Genomic DNA, 21,304 nt, shown 5'->3' with positions numbered 1-21,304 from the left:
GTATAAAATGGAGCAGATTCCACCACCCTCTTAAATCAGCAGTGGCATTACCCTAGCATAAAGTTGGTGTGGCACAATGGAGAATCAGGTCCTTCACTTTCCGTTCACAAATGCAGCCTGTTGACATTACAGGTTCTAGCACCCCTACAAGTGACCCAGCCAAATGGCATAGATCATGGTTGTTTTTACTTCTGTTACATTGGGACGCCCTTGCTTTACATCCAGATAGCAAATGTACAGGTTCTAATTCTCCTCTAATACAGGTTCTAATTTACCTCTCACTTACACCAGTGTGAATCAAAAAGGATCATAAATAAGTAGATTTACACAGGTCTCAACCTTGACTGACGGGAGACTCAGGCCTCAAAATGGATACCCTGAATCTAAAATTAATGCCCTCTCTCCAAGACAATGTTTTAAAGTGATTATTCATCTAACTTCCAATTACTGTAAGCTGGATTCTGATACTCTTGAAACCAGGGTGTAGGGTACTATTCCAGATGAGCAAGACTGAGGAAGCTGGCCCTATATAATGAAGTGGTTTCTTTTCCTAGTGAAGAGAGATGTAGTAAATACATTGGTTTCTCAGATTGGGAGGCACTGCAATATCCAATAACACTGATTCCTGCAGTGAGAAGTGAGTGACACAATAAAGCAGATAAGATACATGTAAAATATACTTCGGTCGACTTTCCTTAAGCCTGCTGCTGCCAGCTATCTAGTTATGGGAAATACGTGCAGTTCTTTTGTAATTGTTTGTTGTTTGTCTCTCTCGTACCAAGTTCACTATCTCTCAGCTGAGTGGGGAACAAAATGTCTCCTGTAGCACTTTCAAGCTTCAAAGCAGTTCACAAACAATAGCTAACGAAGCCTCACCGGAGGTAGGTAGTACTATTATTCCCATTTTACAGACAGGGAATGGCAGTAAATCCAGTCAGAGCTGGATTTAGAACTCAAGAATTCATGGCTCCCAAACCTGGGGTCCATACACTAGTGCTTGCTCCTGTTTTCATCTTCATATTAAACAGGAAAGCAGTGCTAGGTTGGACTGTAGTGATGCAGTGATAGTGATGGTCCAAACGATTAATTTACATGTAATTACAGTCTGAAGGAAACAGACTGACTTTTGGGGGCGGGGTGGGTTAAACATGTTCAGGGCAATCCTACTTAAGCAATGAACAGTTCTGTGTTGTTTTATAAAAGTGTATCAATGGGACAGCATTTGATCATAGGATAATGGCCTCCTGAGGCTGAGCAAAGCCAAACCAATTTTACCCAAAGCAGGAAATACGGCTCCTATGACCTTGCTCTACTACAGCGACTCTTAGGTTGTACTACTACTGTAGATCTCACTGCTGTATCTGCTGTGTGACAGAATGCCAGTCTCATTCATATGGTTAGGTGCTACACCGATATTTAGTTTAGAGAAGGGTAGTACTGAGGGTACTTGGATTAGTCAAAGTACCTCATTTACAAAACTGCAACCTCCGCTTTTGTTTTGATTGGCTGATATTGTCTTTTATCAGTGAATAATGGCCAGGTGTCTAGAAGCCCACTGATTGCCTCAGCTACCATTTAGTATGATTTACTGTGCCAGACATTGCCTAAGTATTTACCATAGTTATCTTGGAAGCAGGTATATTTCAAATGGTGCATTCTGTACAGTGAAACTGTGATAGTTAGTGTTTTATACCTTCAAGTCATTTTACAAACATGACTTAATAAATCCTCACAATCCCCCGGAGAGGTAGACAAGCGAGCATTATTATGACTGTGCCTTCATACTGATGGGGAACTGCAACAGATTGGTTACAGGACTTCCCAAAAATCCAGAGAAGGTGTCAGTGTCACAGCAGGACTAGAACTTGGAACTTTGAATCTCCCCATTCTATGATCAGGTCACTAGCTCATGACTGTCTTAAGCATTTGACACAAGAGAGGAATATTTCCTACTAACCAGAAACATAACTGTACTGGCCGTTTTTAAAATGTTCTGCCCCCACTGGGATTGGGTCCTCTTCTCTTTGGGGACTTTTTGCATTTCTGGAGGAGGAGGAGGAAGGGCATGATATGTCAATGTCCTGTTGTGATATCATTTTTTTGCAGACAGATGCAGGAGAAAAATACTGTTTTCCATAGTCATACTTTTTAAAAATAATATTTTGCAGACAAAATACACTCTTGTTGAGGAAACAATTTTTTAATTTCACCTAGAGAAAGAGGGGCAAAGGGGAACTATGACATTTTTACACATAAAGCTTAATTCAGATGTGTCCTTGACCAAATCTATGAATTCTTGTGAGAATCTCAGTATTTGTGTCTGCAGATTAATCATATGGAAATGGATAATGCTGCTACTATCCAGGCCCAGATTTTCAGAAGTGGCCTCTAATATTGTGGTTGCAACTCTGTGCCCATAAATACTTGCACTCACAATTTTGTATATGCAGTGATAGTAGCTAATTGGACATTGAATGGTTTGTTTACAGGCACAAAGCAAAAGTTGTCCAAGTGTTACCTATTCTGCCTGTAGTTTGTTGTGAATGCTAAATTGCAAGTGTGGAATTTTGCCTACAGAATGAAAGGCTAGGTTGAGACTTACCTTAAAATTGGACCCATGAAGTATTTAATCTGGAGCTCACAGTCTTTTCACATGCAGAACTGCCATTGACTTCAATGGGAGTTATACCTGCTGAAAGGCTGCAAGATGGATCCCACCAACTCTAAAATCCAGATCCCGAGCCTGCTTATTCAGAAGAGCTAGGATCAAATGAGCAGTAATGCTTTGTTTCTTTAGTGCCAAACAGAGAAGAGTCCATTTAGGGGGACCCCGCTCAACCTTCCACACACACTGATACTGTAAAGTGGCCCTCTATGATGCATCATGAAGCGGGAGGCTGCTTGGCCAGTGCTTGCACACACAATGCAAAACCTCAGGGACAAAGCAGGAGACAACTTCAACTATTTGCTTGTCCTAGCCAGCCAGAACAGATGTGGCCCAGTTGCAGGGATACCCTGGAGTCTGACTCTGTTTTCAGTTTTGAAGATTCTATAGCCTGAGCCTGCTCTACTGACTTCACTTGTAGTTTAGCATGAGCATAGCCTTCTTACTTCGACTGTGCTCACTTTTTCAGGCCTGGCCTCAAACGTTGCAATTATACAGTCTCAGAACTGCTCTGTCCTATTTTTAATAAGAATTCTGAAGTGAAACCGCATCTGTGGGTGGTACTGCACAAACAGGAAGAGCTCGGCACTGCAGAGTCAGTTTGATCAGATATCAAAAACAACTTTTCCAAACACTTTCAACTTTTGACCTTTCATAGCTCTGCAAAGTCCTTAGTTCTTTGTTGTTAAACAGAATGTCAGGGGTAACTTATATAAATAAAATCATATCTTCTTTCATTGTAATATAAACCAACTTTTAATAATAAAATGTTCTAGCATGTATTTAATGAGAATAACACATACATTTTAATGTAAAACAGTGCACAGTGTAAATGCCCGTAGATCATCTTCTATGCGCCTTCAATGTCTGTACGAACTGCATAAATGTAGGTCAGGATCCTCATCTGGCAGTGTAAATCAGATCCACTGAAGTCAACAAAACTATGCTGATTTACCCCAGGAGAGGATACTGGTCCCTATGTTTTTATTTCTTGGGTGTTTGAATAGTTTTTCTTTACATATCATTACAGTTAATTTTAAGTTAGGGGATTTTTCAAGAAATACCATTCTTTTCAACAGCAAATGGCAAGATTAAGTCTTCCAAGAATATGAAGAAGCACAATCTGCTTTGAAACAATGTTCTGCTGATCTGACTGCAGTGCAATGGATTCTATAGTAACTGACGCCTGTGTCTGAGATGTAACAGTAGACTGACTCACATAAGCCTCAGCTGTGGACTGAGGTGGGTCAGAAGGAATACTTAAAAGTAAATAAAACAAACAAAAAAATGTATTCTTCCCTCCCAAAAAAATCAGTCTGAGAATGAAAGAAACAAAAATGTTAAAAACATTTAATAATTCAGGAAGCCAACACAACCCCTCAAAATTTGTAGTAAGTTATTTTGTGCTAGTTGAAGAAATCAAATTTAAAAAAACCTTCGCAGCCAAGTGGGAAGAGATGATTTTTAACTTAATATTTGGGATGGATTGGATTGTTAACCAAATAAAACTGGAGTTAATTAATGCCCTGTTCAGCAAAAACAAAACAAAACACCGCCCCCTCAAAAAAACCAAAAACAAAAGAAAACCTTAATTCTCTAGAACGTCCATCACGCCAAACAGTTCCTGGAGTCTCCCAACAATGAATTTTTTTAAAAGAGACTATGGCTTTTCTATGGTGAAAGAGAATAATGTTAGGTTCCCCCACTGCTGCGGAATTTTGTTAGATATAGGTGAATCATTATTAAGGCACTCACTCCAAAAGAACATTATTTCTGGCCTGAGACTGCTGACATTCTCAATGAGTATCAGCCAGTAATTTGGAGAAAATTACTGCACTAATGCTAATACTGATAGAATGGAGAACAATTTTGAAATAAGAAAAAAATAAAGTACATTATATACATGATTCCTTTTTCTTTTAACTTAAAAGCCTTCCTAATACATTTTAATAACTGTATTAAAGACTACTTAAATACCGAAATATTTTAAATAATGTAGAATTGTTTCCAGTAAACTGGGATTAGCTGTGTAATTGCCAGCATATTGGTCCCATTTTAAACAATATAATTTTTATTTAAATCTTGTATATATAATAACATGATCCAAAACAGATACTCCACTCCACATAAATAACTATAGTTCTTCTGACCTGGTTTTTAAAACTACATCTGTTCAAATAATCAGAGTATAGGACTGCAATTTATTTTCTTTGTAATTTCTCCTAAAAAATCCTTCATTGCCAAACTCTCCTGTAAAATATTATTGTATTTCCAGAATACATTATAGACCATTAGTAAAAAATGTTAATCCCAAACCTGAACGCTACAATAAGTAAGAGGAAGTAATGGTAAGTATTATGGAATGTATACTCTGCAGCATACAGAGATTGATTCTCAGTGGGCTGAAGAGGAAAATGACTCTAGAAGAAATACTTTATATTCATATGGAAATAAACCAGAAACGAGCTACTCATTGTTCAAAAGTGCAGGTCAGTATGTTAAATCAGTGGTATTTCTGATGCTGTTACTCAAGACCACTGACCAAAATTATGCTGGCAATTAAATGGATGCCAGATACATATTGGGAGAGTAGATGTGCTTCATCTTGCTTTTGCTTTACAGATCCATAACTTGAAGGCCACAACTTTCAGCCAGTAGCACAGCTGAGTCATTAGTAAAGCTGCAGTTTCTTGACATGGAATTGCTATTCCTTCTGGGCATTCTGGCAGAAGGCAGTTTGTTTGTCTCAGCTCAAGGGTGTTCATGGTTAGAGAACTTCTCCAATAAGCCAAGGAACCATAAGAATCTTTGCCCATATACTGTAGGAGTTCTCAGCAGGTGAGCATTGCAGATTCAGCTCTCTTACTAAACACGAGACACCCAGCACCATATCCTCCCGTCTCCATTTAACGCCACCAGTGTCAGTTGACGTGGGTCCTCGGGCAGGGTTGCTCTCAGCTGAACACTTTGTTGACTCCATAACGTGGGTGTCTCTTTCATTTTTATAAGTCCCCGTCTAAAGGTGGCTGACACAGCCTGTAGAGACTATAAGGGAGGATTAAAAATTGGTGTTACATGGCATAATGATAATAAAAAGATGCTAGAATTAGCATATGACATTCAGCTTTTTATCACTCTAAAACGCACTCATTCATAGTCTGACAGGAAAGATTCAGCTAGTTGTAATTATTAATCATTTTGCAAACTAAATGTGCCATTAGAGAATTGCTAATTAAAACACAGAGGTGTTATCTTAAAAATGACTTTTATTTTTTGAGACCTTACTCCACCTCTGTGCAACCCAAGTCAGATTTAGGCCTTTAGCAGTTGGCAAGCCATACATTATGATTTTTACTTAGTTTTTTATTATCTGGCCTGGACATTTTTAACGGAGACAAGTCTCATTCCACTGTGATGCCAATCAATGTACTTGTCAATATGGTTGATTTACCCTTGTTTACAGAGACATTTAAAAATCCCAGAAATTGGAGATAGACAAAATGCTGAAAGTGGGGATTTTTCCATCTCCCAATTGCATGATGGTTCTCTGTAGTATATTTTCCAGGGCTTTGGCCAGTTTAAGTTTAAAAAACTCAAATGATGGGGCCTTCCATAACTTCCCTTCCAAGATTATTCCACAGTCTAACAGGCCTAACTGCTAGGAAATGTTTCCTGATACTTAGCCCAAATTCAGTTTACCTGAAATTAATTTACTTTTGCTCATTTTCGTTCCTTTTGGTCTTATGCACATCACACTGATGAAACCAAATAGGAACCTGTGTCTCTAGGCTTTTCAAATATAAGTTTCCTAAAATGAAACGCTCTTTAAAATCCTAAAATCAAATATGAAGCTTTTCTCGCCTTCACTCTACTTTCTAAATCACAACTACAGCTTCAGTGTTATTTATCCTGAATTACTTCAAACACATCACACCTTTAGGATCATAAAAATGGATCTTAGGTAATGAATATTCATTAAAAGGGGGAAATGTCACTGCTGCTGGAATTGCGATGCTTGACATTTGGGATATGGCACAGAGTCACATGTAGACAGTGCATATTCATCCTTTTTTGAGCTGGCACAAGAGGGGGTGAATGTAGTAGAACCTGTGAAAGGACTCTGAGAAAGCAAAACCAGGCCAAACTGTGTTACAGACAACTTCACCTCATCCACCAACTACTGTTTTCATACCACATGCTTGAAATAACTTTCTACAAGCACCTAAAGGGTGCAATTGCCACTGAAGGTGGGCAATTATTTAGGGCAGTCCAATGGGGTATAGCTAAGAGAAACTGGATGAAAAGGAAAAATTGACACTGAAATATACTATGGTCTAAGCCCCATCTCATAGGACTTTCAAAAGTGGATCAGATGAAACAGTATAATAGAATAAACCTGCACTGTCCAGGAGAGATGCTGGATACCTAAATAATCTTTTCCACTGCTCATTTTAAGGGCCAGAGCTGACTTGCCTTACTCAAATGAATCCCATTAACTTCCATAGGAGCAGATGACTTCCATGGGCTACTTGCATAGCTGAGCAGGGTTTGGCCCTAGCATTCTATAAATGTTCAATGAAGCTATAGAGGAACCCTCTTCTCTCCTCTGGGTCTGTTTGGGAGGAGGATGGGGAGGACAGAGAGAGGGGAAATAGGTTAAAAAAAATCTCTCTCAGAAATAAAGATAGTAAAAACCAACTGAAATTATGTCCTTCAGGGAGACACAATGAGTATCTTCAGCTCCTATTGGAGTCAGTGGGATTTGCAGGTGGATAGCCTCTCTCAAGGTTTGACCCTCAGACAACAACAGAATGGCTATAACTTTGGGCAATTGATTCTTCTAGGAATTGCATCACCATAAATTCACTCTGATCTGCGCTGCTTGCTCTTAAACCCACTCTGCAGTAAATCATGAGACACTCAGGCTATTCCAGACACTTCATGGGGCTCTGGCCAGAGTATTAGCTCATGAATCATCTTTGCATAGTTGCAGTCGGAGCTGCCATTCAAGAATTTCTGCTCCTCAGCATTCCACAGATAACTGACAGCCACTGAGCTTTAGCAATTCATTGCCACTGTCAAAAAAAATCAGCAGTGATGTTTTATTTAGACAACACAGGAGGCCTACAAGTTAATGGTGAGTGACAGGGGATCTGAAACAAAGCTTTTTTAAATACTGGTGCACTTGGGTTTAGTATAGTGATGGTTGGGATAGTTCTGGGTATTGCTGCTGAAGAGCTTCTCAATTTGAGCAGGAAATGTCACAGCTGGGTGCAAAGATGCAACACAAATATTCAGATAACACATACTGTACATAACCTACCGGGGTGCAGACTGCGGCATCTGATCCATCACTTTGAGATTTTTAGCAGAGATTTCAACCCTTGGTCCCTAAGGAAACACAGAACTTATGGCATTGATAATATCAATAAAACATCTGACCCTTAAGGGAAAATATTGTAACAGGAGTCTGATTTCTATCTGACAATCCATTAACTACTTTTAGTAGCTCTGGAATCCACTGGGTAGGTACATCAACCATCTGCGTTTACTTAAGATGACAGAAGTCCTAAAGCACTTTACAAACACTATGGTCTAACACTAGGAGATTGCCACCATATAATGTTGTATGCATGAGAACACATTATGGAATATACAGGATGTATATAAGTATACTATATGGCCTACATTTTCAAAGACCAGCCTCTTTTTCTTTTGTGCATGTTTGTACACATATTTTACAAGGGCATAAGCCTGCACATTCTGTACATTTTTCGAACCTCTGTGCACACACTTTAAATAACGTAATCCTACGTATGCACCTTAAATAGCCTAATGTCCACACATGCAAATGTTAGAATTTGCTCCTGCAAGGCATGCATGCAGTTGTACAAATTTCACTGTGTCTGGATGTGAGTGTGTATATGCACAACACACATCTCCACAGAGAAATTAACTGGTATCTCCACAAAGAGGTTCCAGGGATTAGGATAGTGGCATGCAGGTGATCCAGCTAAGGAAGTAGTAATAGAAAACACCTAAATACTCACTTGCTTTCTCATGATGTCTGTAGCCTGCATGATACATTTGGGTAAAAGTCCATGACTTCGAGCCAGTATGGCTGCTTGTTCCAGGGACACACTCAATGTACTTCTGGACAGGGGTACATAAGGGAATGATAAATCCACAAACCATTTTTTAAAATTACTTATGACTTTTAACAAAGTCTTGCGTTACAACTTTTAACAAAGCTACTTAGCTAGTAACTGCAAATTAACTTGGCCACTGCACCATTTTTTATGTTTACTTTCTGGTTTCCTATCTGAAAATATATAACCAGTTATAAGAACAGGAGTACTTGTGGCACCTTAGAGACTAACACATTTATTTGAGCACACGCTTTCGTGGACTACAGCCCACTTCATCAGATGCATAGAATGGAACATTTAGTAAGGAGATGTATATACATACAGAACATGAAAAGGTGGAAATAGCCATATCAACTCTAAGAGGCTAATTAATTAAGATGAGCTATTATCAGCAGGAGAAAAAAAAACGGTTTGTAGTGATAATCAAGATGGTCCATATCAGACAGTTGCCAAGAGGTGTGAGGATACTATCACTATGTGAGGATTATCACTACAAAAGTTTTTTTTCTCCTGCTGATACTAGCTCATCTTAATTAATTAGCCTCTTAGAGTTGATACGGCTACTTCCACCTTTTCATGTTCTGTATGTATATATAGCTCCTTACTATATGTTCCATTCTATGCATCTGAAGAAGTGGGCTGTAGCCCACAAAAGTTTATGATCAAATAAATTTGTTAGTCTCTAAGGTGCCACAAGTACTCCTGTTCTTTTTTTGGCTATAGACTAACATGGCTGCTACTCTGTAACCATTTATGCAGCCCAGCTCAGTGACACCTCTCCTACACCACGTAAGCTCATGAAGTTACGCTGTTGTGATTTCAGATGGTGTTATCACATGGCTGTGTCTCATAGCTGGTGGTTCATGTAAGTGTCTTCCATGAGCTAAAAATCTTCTGAAAATGAGTTATTGTTAACACTGAAATTTTGGGCCATTTAATAAAATGGTTTTATTAGCGTCTGCAAAAAAAGATTTTAAAACCATCATTTATTAGAGGAGGTCACCTCTGTGATTGAAAACTGTGTTGACTTAAAGACATATGCTCTGTGCCCACCCAGCAAAGGTTATTAGTAGTTGCATTGGGACATCGAGTCTCCACCACTGTACAGCAGTGCTAGAAGTCACAGCAGTGCTTGATGTCACAACCCATCCTAAAATAAAACTTGCCAACAGAAGGGCTTTGTTCATTCTCATTCGTAGGGGGCCCCTCTCTCTCTAGCAGTATGTAACGGGCTCAGATGTGTTGCTTAGATTCTTATACAGAAGAAAAGTTAGTATCACAACAGTACCACGGAGGGTTTCTTAAATCTCACCTCTGCATCCCAGTGCCACACATAGCAATCTGACAGGCTCCGAGGCGGTAACAGAGCTCTGAGGATATAGGCAGCAGCCCAGCTCCTGGTGTGTTACTACTAGAGTATCCCGACTGGGTGGGTTTTGTATTAATAAAGGACTTCATCAGTCTGCACAGCTCATCCATTGCATTAATGGGGCGAATAAGCTACACAGGAACAGTGAACACATGCATCAGTGGCATATTTACTCCTTCATTTATACAGACTCTTATAAGAACTTTTTTCCTGTGTCTAATACTCTATGGAAACAGCTCCTCGGTAGATCTAAAGTAACAACTATTCACAGTAGATATGATTTTCAGCACAAAAAGTGAGGCCTTGACAAGGGTTTGAGACAGTCTGTTGCAAGTGAACACAAATCGTATCAATCTATTTTCCAGTACGTGTTAATAACTGCACTGACGGGAGTCCCTGAATTGTCTCCACTATAATAAAAACACCCGAATCTCTGTGTGCTTCTACAGCATGCACAAACATTCACATGAAGCATCTGCCCCAAGTACAGACTGTGTTTGTTACTGAACTGAGCTTTAGGTGAGGGCCTGGGAGATGTTGCTTTTATTGTACTGTAAGTTGTGAACAAAATTCTCCAAAAACGACACCAGTGATCATTTCTAAACGGATTGCAGGCATCACATTTCTGGGTGACCGAACTCTATCTGAGCCTCAGACAAGCTGATTCAAGACCTTGGGGCAGGGACTGTGTGTTTGTATCACACCTAGTGCTAGAGAGTCCTGGGCCATGACTAGGGCTATCAGGTGCTACCACAATATAAATAATAATAATAATACCTGGTCAATCTTCACTGCTGTTGTATTGGAATCAGTAGGCAAGTTGGATCTCTCAAGGTAAAATGTCCTGCAATTAGCCATGAAGAATTGGATTAGCTGGTGAGCATCTCACTTCACTAACTACTGCATAACATCTCAGGTGGATATGAAAGGAAAGTCCTGTGGTCCAAGATGGTGTATTTTCTTACTGAAGCACTTGAATTGTTTCTTTCTATAGTGATTGAAGACTAACAAAAAGTATTTTTAGTTTAACTTTAGCTCCGATCAAAAATCTGAAGTCCAGTTTAGATGGAAATTGCTTCTGACACATTCCTATATTCCAGGAGGAATTTAAGGCTATTTTTTGCTAAATAATTTAAGAGGTTTTCAATACACCAAAGATTAAAAATAAAACCCTTCTGATTAAAAAACAGTATGTGAAACTTAAATGGAATATTTCTTTTCCTAGAGATCTCCTCCTTTCCATATCACTGGCTTCTCCAAAGAATCACTATGTACAAGACATGAAACCACCAGGAAAGAAAAATCAGTCTATGAAGGGTCCTGAAAAAATAGCACCCTTTCCTTTTTTATTGGGGGATGGGAGGAGAGGCACATTACCTGAGTTTCCTTTTTTATTGGGGGATGGGAGGAGAGGCACATTACCTGAGTTTACGGTAATATTGCTGCACTTTTTCAAGGGAGACTCCATTAATCTGTTGCGGGAGTTCTTCTAGAGATGAGTCACCTGGCTGGGGTTGGCTATCTGGGCTTTCAAGAGCTGGAAGGAGACAAGATTTTTAATAACTATATTACTCTGGCTATCATTTTTTCATTTGATTGTCTCTCTAGTTCACCCCCCTACTAGGTAACTGCCAAAACATGTCAAAGACCAACCCTGTGAAAAATAAGATGAAGTGAATTTATTTCCTCAGTGGGGATGTTTTCTGTGAACCACAGTTTTCATTATGACACCTCAAAAGGCAAGGGCTACTATGGTACCAGATCACTGGAATATGGTCATAGTGTTATTGCATTGAAGGAAGTATCCTATGCCATATGCAGCAATGCAGGACAGTGGTTTAGCTGGTCCACACAAGGTCCCTTGACGTTCAGCCCAGATGATTCTGTGAATACACACATATGTGTGCACAGAAAATGCGTCCTTTAGAAATCCCAGTCTGTGGCAGAGGAACATGGACATTTTCAGACTGGATCAGACTCATGGTCTGTCTAGTCCAATATCCTGTCTCTGATTAGATGCTTCAGAGGAAGGTGCAAGAAACCCCACAGCAGGCATCTCTAGGGATAATCTGCTCCCCATGAACATCTCAACCTAACCATCTTACAGCATATTAACCGCCCAACCCAGTATATCAGATTGTCATTCTGGGGAGAAGTCAATTTTTGCCTCTTAAAATATTTTCAATGGAGTTGTCAGTTTTGTTTCATTAACAAATTTATGGTCATTTCTTAATAATGAACCTTAAAATATTTAGCAACTAATTAGATTCACATCACTTGTTTTTCTTGGTCAAGAGTTTTGTGGGCACCTTTTGTAAAGAGCACTGTGTGCAGCTTTAAGCTTCCCCCGTTCTGAAAGCGAGACGGCAGTTTGGAGAAGTAGTAGCTGTCAAGGTAAAAGATAATCTTCAAAGCCTGCCGACTTCCTTCAATGTGGTAGAAGACGTGAGTATCTGGGGAAACAAAGATAAAGACATTTGTGTTTTTCTGAAACAGCAGTGAGAGACTAGCAATGTCTGCGCATGTCAGTCCATTTAATAACATCTCGTTACTGAAATGTTAGCAGTGGCAGCAAGCGAGGGAAATGCTATGCTCAGAAGAAGCATGTTGTTTACGAGATATGCCATCAATTAACATGATGTTTGATACCATCATGCTGATTGCTTTGCTTGTACGTAAGATCCCTTTCCCCCACTGTGTGTCTTCCTTTTCTATCAGATTTCTAAATACTTTGGAGCAGGGACTGTCTACTTCTCTGTATTTGTACAGCACCTAGCACAACGGAGCCTTGTTCTTAGCTTGTCCCTAAGCACTAGTGCAGTAAACATGGTTAATAATAATAAATAACAACATCCTGTTATGTGAGCTTGTACTGGATAAACATGTCAGGAGTGTGTGTCCTTTCACTTGCCGAAAGGCTGGTTAATAATAAACATCTGTCTGGAGCTGCTCACCCCAGCTGTCATGTCTCTGCACGTGCTGGGCAAGAAACACAGGCAGGGCCCAGTGGTTCCCAACTGTAGAGATTTTACGAGTGGCATCATTAGATGCTTCAGAGGATGCAGTGAGGCTGACACTACTAGCCCTACTCTCGTGCAGCCAATTAACAGGTGTGGATACAAGGTCCTCAGCAATTACCTGGAGTTATGATTATAATTTCCATTACGCTTTAGCCACTACCGTTCACAGAGAGACTAATACTTACTATTCCAAATGCCAGCCGTAGGATAAGGGGCTAAGCAGATATTCCAAAATGGATAGTCAGTCTGATAAAAGATAGCAAGGGATACTCATCTCACTAAGTGTCTCCTCCTTGCTCATATGAGGCAAGTCCTAGCAGTAGTCCTGGCTATGAAGAAAGCTGATTGGCTATGATCCTTTCCTACCTGGTCCAGAAAACAAGGCGAGCTGATGTGAGTTATCATTTTAGGGCCCAATCGTGCAATGTACCCTTGGGTGTGGTGCATTGTGGCTTTAACTCCCATTACATTCTGTGGAAGTTGTGGGAATGCGGCACTTCACAAGAGATGCTCAGCACCTTTCAGGATTGAGCACTTCTGGAGGATTTAATATCATGGAGTGAACTGACCAGGAATACAAGCAAGAAAGAAAAGTTCTAAAAAATCTCACTTGCTACGAGACTGTGGTCCAGCTGCTTGAAACAAAAGGCAACCTTGTCCAGCTCAGACAGAGTTACTGAGATGTCTTCTAGCATGATGCGCTCTTCCTTCTGCGGTGGAGAGAAACAAACACGAATGGGTAATCTATCCAAAGGGAGAGTGGGCATAAATGTGTCTCATTCCACAGCTCTTGTTTTTGTCAGACCTGATTTCCCTTCATAGCTTCACACTCATTTTCCTTCTAAAATTATTATTTTAGCTTAGATCCTGCCAAAGTTGGTCGCATTTGCCTGAGAGCTTTCTACTCAACACAGGCCAGTGGATTTTACGAGTCCTGCCTTTCTCATACTAGATGTGGTGCCTCTAGGTCAGGCTTGGAGCACGTAGCTAGGGCAGCATGAGAGAAAGCTTTCAAAACCACTGCCTGTGTTGAACCTGGGTAGTGACTTCAGTCAGCACATGGAGAAAGGACGAGATTTGCAGTTTGCTCTGAGCTCTGGGAACACAACGAACCATTTTTGTCTGCTTGTTGAAATTCATTTTCTCACCAGCAGAGGTCAGGTCACACACACTTTCCTAGCAACTGTGAAATTAGTCCACAGTAAAGAAGGCAGCATTACTCCAGAAAAGGAAACCTCTCTGGCAAACTACCAATCTGCCCCTTCTCTATGGGGCAGGCTGTCTATTATCTTTCACTAGTGAAATGTGTTCACCTGGCCCAGGCCAGTAGTTTAGCATTTGTGGGGATCAGTGTGTGATGGATCGGCTATTATGATGAGAATAACAGAGGGTTCCTTGAGGGGGTAGATGTTTCCCTATAGATAAAGTCAGAGGCTCTGGCCAGGAGGTAAGTAGGAGGAAAGTGTCCAGGTGACCTTGAAGAGGTCAGGATTCACTGTGGAGCTGTGAAACCCATTCTTTAGCATCTCTCTTACCACACTGGGGGACAGCAGGGACTGGTAGTGAAGTAAAACCCCAGTGGCCGCTATCTGCTCCAGCCATTTCCTGCTGGCATCCCTGCTGCTCTCTTCATACTCCCCATTGTTGTTGTATCTGTAGTTGAGAGCAGCCAGCAACTGCTCCGAGAAAGTGCAAATAGCAGCCACGAGGGACTGGCAGAAAATGACATCTCGTCTCAACTGCAGCTCAGTATCTGCCAGAGAGAAGGGAAGAGAGTCACAAAGGAGTCAGAGGGAGTTTGTCTGAGATGGAATGGAAGGCAATCTCTGTATGACCTTTGATTTGAGCTGTCACCTTGCACTGGCTCCTGCTATCTGTCCCCTATTGGGAGAGGGTGGGGGTGTGAGAAAGAGAGGATTTTCCAGCCCAGTCTTCCTTTTGTTTTCCCCCCATACAGATGCCCTGTGCCTATTTGTCCATCTGTCTGGATGCCAAGGGCTAGATGAGGCTCCCCTGTGTCATCAGTGCCAGACCTGGCCTGATCTCCTTCATTGACAACTATATTCATGAAACAGGGTCTCCACTATTAGTGATGCCACTTCCCCTACCTCCCTCGTTATGAAGGTTTCCCATACATGACGTCCATTAATGGTACCACTTGGTTCATGTTTGCCTGGGGGAATCTCCACAGTGTTAGCTGTGCTTCCACTGAGCTTGCCAGTCAGTCTTATGCTGGCCAGATAAACTGTGTCACACTTCAGGGGATTGCAGATTGTACAAAGAACATGCAAAGGGCAGAAAAGGGAAGCACATGAATAAATGAAGAGCGGCTCCCTAGACATCTTGGGTTTCTCCTGATATGCAGTAGGTAGGTTATAGCAGCCTCTCTTGTTCCCGAGAGAGTGTTTTCTACAGAACGAAGCTGAATACATCACATGGAGGTTTTGACGATACAGATTATTTTTATAAAGCACTGAGTGCAACAATGAAAGAACTAAGACAAGCAAGACCCAGGGCCAGATCCTCAGCACAGCGCAAAGAGGGCTCAAAGCTGCTCTATCGACAATGGACTCCCTAGATGATGTAAAGGTGGCACAGCCAGCTCTACACCCTCTCTGTAGGCTGTTCCATAAAGGGCTGAGGAGGAAGGATAGGATAGGGCGGAGCCAAAACCATTACAGCTCTATTTACACCAGGGTCGGTTTGGACCCCAGCCAGCCCCAGGATTGGGGGAAGCAAAAAGGTGGCTTGGAGCCACCTTTGCCTCCCACCCTCACTTAGTGCAGCTGAGAATCAAGCCCCAGATTTTCAGCCATCCTTAAAAATGATCCAGCAAATGATGAGGACATATTATTTGTTATTCTGTATTGCCTTGTTTTACAGATACAAAATATGGCTATTTAAATGTGCAAATAAAGTAACTGTACAAACAGGGAGAGGGAGTTATCCGATTTGCCAGTGTGTGTTTTTTCCCCTTGTAATGATGATGCCTGCAATGTATGCTGGTACAAATTTAGGGTACGTCTACGCTGCAATGTAAATTCAGAGTTCAGATTCACACACACACACACACACACACACACCTTCCATCTACTCACAAATCGCACTGACCAAGAGCTCAGGCCAGGCTCCCAGGACACTATAGGTGGGGAGGGTCCGAGTCTGAGTCAAGTCAGGTCCCAGAGTTTGCAGGGTATACACAGCCCCCTCTGGATACGTGCTCTGGGAATCTACCAAAAGTGTCCCCCAGTCCCAAGGGTTGACTATTTTGTCCTCTGGACAGTCAAGTTTGGTGGACAATCAAGTTTTCCGACACTACACCATGAACAAAGAGCTAGAGTGGTCCCATTTTGGGAGGGTGCAAGGAAGTCTGGGATATGGCGGTTGGACTCAGGACTGTATAATGCAGTGTAGATGCTGGGGCCCCATGTTCCAACGGGTGCTAACCTAGGTTACAAATGAGTGTAGACACTCAAGCGCTAGGTTAACAAACCCAGAGTTTGCTACCTCAGCATCTTCTAACCCTGGGCTTACACTGCTGTGGTCTTAGCCTGCTCCTATTAAAATCAATAACAAAACTCCCATTGGCTTCAATAAGGCAGGATCAAGTCCTTAGGACTTTGCTATGTAAGTTTGGCTCTTGTTAACACTAAAGGGGCTTATATAGGTGCACTGAGGAAATAATGAGCTGGTTAAAGGGGAAATGCACACCCTAAAATTATACACAAGGCAAAACCCAAACTCCGTATCTCGGTAGCCTGCTTGAAAAGAAAGACAGGCCCACAACCTCATAATGAATTGTGCAATAGCTTCTCACTTTTTTTGCTGCATGTCTCCACCACATCAAGAAACAGTGGAGGCCAACTGGGAATGAGGCTTACACAAGGGGAAGAAGATGAAGAAAGGGCAAAGAGACACGGTGCTTGATGACATTTACAACATGCCTGGTGATACAGAACCATAAAGTGAGCAACCCTAAGACTAAGCAAGGCTGTGCAAAAAGGAAGTAGGAAAGAGCTGCCCAGCATGAGCACAAGAAATGGCATAATGTCATCAATAGCGCGGTTGAACCAGATTTGCAAGCACACCACTAGTTGGATAATGTACTGTGATCTCTGTGACTGGACAAAGCGATTCAAACATGCAGGTATGTACATATGCCAGCCAAACTACACACTTTAGGACATCTGCCAGCATCCAAAGTTTTCCACCAATACCCCAAATCAGAAGCCCTTACCTGTGCATTTTAGCAAGGCCAGAAGCAGTTGATTCTTCCCATCTAGAAGAGAAAAGAGAATGAAGGACCTGATAAACATGATGCAAAGGTGGATTTGATTGTACCCTGCTGACACCTCTCTCCATTTCTATTTAGTCTAGAGTTATTCCTCACTAAAAATGTTTGATTAAGCAGGGAGCGAGGCATAAATCAGGCACCTTGATAGATTAAATGCTCCATTGACTACCATGAATTATTGGGAACAAATTGCACATGTGGAGGAATCACTACAGAGGTGATCTCAGTGCTGGGCCTTGCACTTGAGAGTAGACATCACCAGACTCAGTCATCCCACTTGAATCCTACCGGTGCTTTTTAAGCAAGGCGTTTTGTAAATGTAATGGTTCAGGGAGTTACAGGGACTGATTACATCCTTCGCTTATCTCCTTCCAGAATCTGCCTAGTCTTTTCTCTATTTCATTTTCTTTAAGTGTTTTTTTAAATTACACCAGCAAGCAAGTCACTCTGACCCAATTCAGTCCCTATAGACTTCGGAAATAGACTAAGAGAATTAGAAAAAAGTTCTACATGATCATTCAATCCACAGTTGTGGTGCTGTAATACATCATCACTGGGAAGAACAATAACCCACTCCCCTCTAAAATCCAGGTCTATTTATAACCTATATTTCAATTACCATATTAAACCTAGTGGACAAAATTAACTGCCAGACTGGGTGACCAGAAGTCTACCTAGTACAGCATCTTGTCTCTGATGGTGGCCCATATCAGCAGCTTCCAAGGAAGGTGCAACAAAAACAGTGTTTAATTTGTGCCAGGGCTTGCCAGAGCTGAGCACCTCTAGGCTTGACAGTTCATAGCCCGGGTACCTCTGGGCTTGCCGCATCAATTATGAAAGTAAAAAAATTCTTGAGCCCCAGCACCTAATTGCTTGAGCCCTGGCACCTCTTTCTTTAATACAAATTAAACACTGAACAAAACTCTGCAGTAGGCAGTTACAGAATAACCTGCCCCTTAGGAATGTTTCCTCCTGACCCTGATAGTTAAGACGTTGGCTTATGCTCTGTAGCATGAGGGCAAAAATAAAGCAAAAATTGGATATTTCAAACCCATTCCATTTTAATATGTTACAAAGTTGCTGGGAACTTAGGGAAGGAAGATTTTTCCATAGATACAATTTTTTACCTTAACAATCAGTATGGGCCAAAATCAAATCTCAGAACAACCCCAAACAGTGGAGATGTTTGGCTCCAAATTCTGCAACTGGTTTTTAGCTCCCTAATGATCTCAACAAAAACCTCGGCTCAAGCCCATCCCCTTTTTATTCACTTCCATGAGCTTTACAGCTTGTGCTCATCTCTAGAAAGAAAACATTCCTTTAACACTGAACGGATAAATGACCACCCTGCATTCACAGACCTTCCACATGTTTTTGAATGGTTTCAACAAGGTTCTTGATACGCAGTGGAAGGTTCCAGGGATCTTCTTGGACACTGAATTGAATATTATTCCGGCACCTTATTGTGGTTTCTTCCTTCTGTTTAAATTCTGCAGCAAAAGAGAGAAATTAGTCCAAGCAGTGGAGAGATGCCGCATAACTCAGGGTAGGTCTATACTTACCTGCCGGGTCAACGTGTAGAGTTCGACTTCTCGGAGTTCGAACTATCGCGTCTAATCTAGACGTGATAGTTCGAACTCCAAACGCGCTCTCGTCGACTCCGGAACTCCACCACCGCGAACGGCGGTGGCGGAGTCAACGGGGGAGCCGCGGACTTCGATCCCGCGGCGTCTGGACAGGTGAGTACTTCGAACTAAGGTAGTTCGACTTCAGCTACGCTATTCGCGTAGCTGAAGTCGCGTACCTTAGTTCGACCCCCCCACCCTAGTGTAGACCAGGCCTTTGAGTAGCTTATTAGCTATATAATTTGCATATAGGTCTAACCAATGAATACACTACCTACAGCAACCATCACCCGTGAGGGAATTTCTTAAATGGATCTGATGTAGATAGAAAAAAAGATTGCAATTTCCTATAGTCTTGTTAAAAACAGAGTCCTCACTTGTTATATTTTCAGCATCATACACAAAAATTAGGCATGCGACTCACATGCACAATGCACTGGAATTGTGTGATTAACTTCTTTTGCAATATATTACAAATATATCCCTGAGCACCATGGCTGCAGAACTAAGCTCAGCATTCCCCTCTGGTTCTCTCTGCCTCGTCTAATATATAGCCAAGTGTGTCTGTGTCACCTCCTGGGGGAAATCAGACCAACACCTACTTAAGGCTGCGGCTGCTGGGAACGTATAAGCTAGTTAATATTCTGCTTTGCTTCACCAGGTAGAAACCTATGTATTTTGAACTGAAGAGGGTAAATTCTATTCCTTATGATGCAGTTATGTGGTTTAGCCAAACACTCTGGTGTCAGCGATACTGCGTGCCAAATTACTGTCTCCAAAAAGAGACAGGATGATTTGCAAATTCTCACCCATCACTGAGATGTGACCATGGTAAGCTCTCCTTTTCATGCTTATTTGCAACTTGGGACTGCATTAAGAAGGTAATTTGGGCAAAGATTCCCACTGACTATAATCAGGGCTTGTCTATTCCTGTAGTGTGATTCCTGGTGATTAATATGGGACCATCCTGAAGCTGCAGTGAACTGAAAGGCTCTTTCAGTGCAATTGAGCCAGTTTGAATAGACAAGTCTATGTTTAAGTGAAACAAACAAAATAAAGCTTGAAGAAAATATATGCAGGGTGGCTGCTGTTTCCTTACTGCATTCAAAGAGTGTAAGGGCAGGGATAGGTACTCTATAGCTGTTTAAATGTCACAGGAACATGGCTTTTCAAAACATTTCCACAGTGTTCACAGGAGCCTCTCCTAACTCTGAAGAAGACTGACTATGCAAGTTGCCCATGTAGCTAAAAACAGGGGATAGAAGAAAGAGAGAGAACCCTTGACCAGAACACCTGAAGATCAGCCAAGATAACAGAAGAGTTTAGATTCCAAGAGGAAAAGGAAATGCAGCAAATGTTTAAGAAATAAACGCCAATCTTTTTCAGAGAGAAAAAAAAACATTCTGGTCACCAAACTCATGAGGCCAAATTCCCATCATCCTCTTTGAGGAAAAGAAACACAGCATCATTTGTGCTCTCGCTGGGATGGGCTGATTTCCAGAATGTGTGTTGGTGTTATGTGTGTGGTGTTAGTCTAGCAATTATCCATCCCTAAAAAGAAGTGGAGTAGTTCTTTAAGCAAACTTATGCAGAACTTTTGGGTGTCACAGAGCTGCAGCTTGTTAGGGTTGTGCTACAGAGGTGAGTCCTCCGGGATGTGTAGAGATCCCACTGAACAGTACAGAATACCAACAGTCAACATGTCACTGGTCATTTATATGCACAGTTATTGTGACTGCATACATAACTGTTGTAACTGTGTGTGCAAATTATGTGTGCACAATTTTGTACATGAACTTGGGTGTACTGACTTCTGAACCTCTAGTTCTTAATGTTAAGGGCTTGTTGTATTCTGGGAAATTACATTATTTAATACAACCAAACTGCTTTTCTTTTACCTTGCAAACTGTGGTCCATTGGAAAGTGCTTGGTTTCTTCAAAGGCCTTGGTTATGACTGATCCTTTGAGGAGCGCATTGATAGCATCCACCTGGAGCAGGATTTAGATTAGGTCACTCTTAGTAAAACGCCAGGAGAATTTTTGAAGAGGCCACTCATTGAGGAAAAGAGCAAAAAAGCTGCATTTGCTGCATGTTGGCGCTAACACATTCACTTAAGCTAAACTGGATCCTCCACACCACAGTCTAAATCCATTAATTTTGATGGAAATCTCATCCTTAGCA

General features: G+C 41.4%; 1 protein-coding gene across 1 annotated transcript in view; it reads right to left on the bottom strand.

Annotated features, from left to right (window-relative positions):
* Positions 1–3,413: 3,413 nt before the first annotated feature.
* Positions 3,414–21,304, bottom strand: part of PREX1 (phosphatidylinositol-3,4,5-trisphosphate dependent Rac exchange factor 1) — a 227,001-nt gene continuing 209,110 nt past the window's right edge. Inside the window, exons 29-40 of the mRNA XM_044986305.1 lie at positions 21,021–21,111; positions 18,859–18,987; positions 17,441–17,482; positions 14,739–14,956; positions 13,814–13,913; positions 12,493–12,636; positions 11,606–11,720; positions 10,961–11,027; positions 10,127–10,314; positions 8,716–8,818; positions 7,989–8,056; positions 3,414–5,710 (exon numbers count right to left, since the gene is read on the bottom strand). Coding sequence (XP_044842240.1) covers positions 5,668–5,710; positions 7,989–8,056; positions 8,716–8,818; positions 10,127–10,314; positions 10,961–11,027; positions 11,606–11,720; positions 12,493–12,636; positions 13,814–13,913; positions 14,739–14,956; positions 17,441–17,482; positions 18,859–18,987; positions 21,021–21,111 — 1,308 coding nt within the window. The 3' untranslated portion in view covers positions 3,414–5,667. The remainder of the gene's footprint in view (positions 5,711–7,988; positions 8,057–8,715; positions 8,819–10,126; positions 10,315–10,960; positions 11,028–11,605; positions 11,721–12,492; positions 12,637–13,813; positions 13,914–14,738; positions 14,957–17,440; positions 17,483–18,858; positions 18,988–21,020; positions 21,112–21,304) is intronic.

This window comes from Mauremys mutica, chromosome 13 (assembly GCF_020497125.1).
Source record: "Mauremys mutica isolate MM-2020 ecotype Southern chromosome 13, ASM2049712v1, whole genome shotgun sequence".
NCBI classification, from domain to species: domain Eukaryota; kingdom Metazoa; phylum Chordata; order Testudines; family Geoemydidae; genus Mauremys; species Mauremys mutica.
The sequence above is the reverse complement of the archived record's forward strand: the minus strand, read 5'-3'. Positions and strand labels throughout refer to the sequence as shown.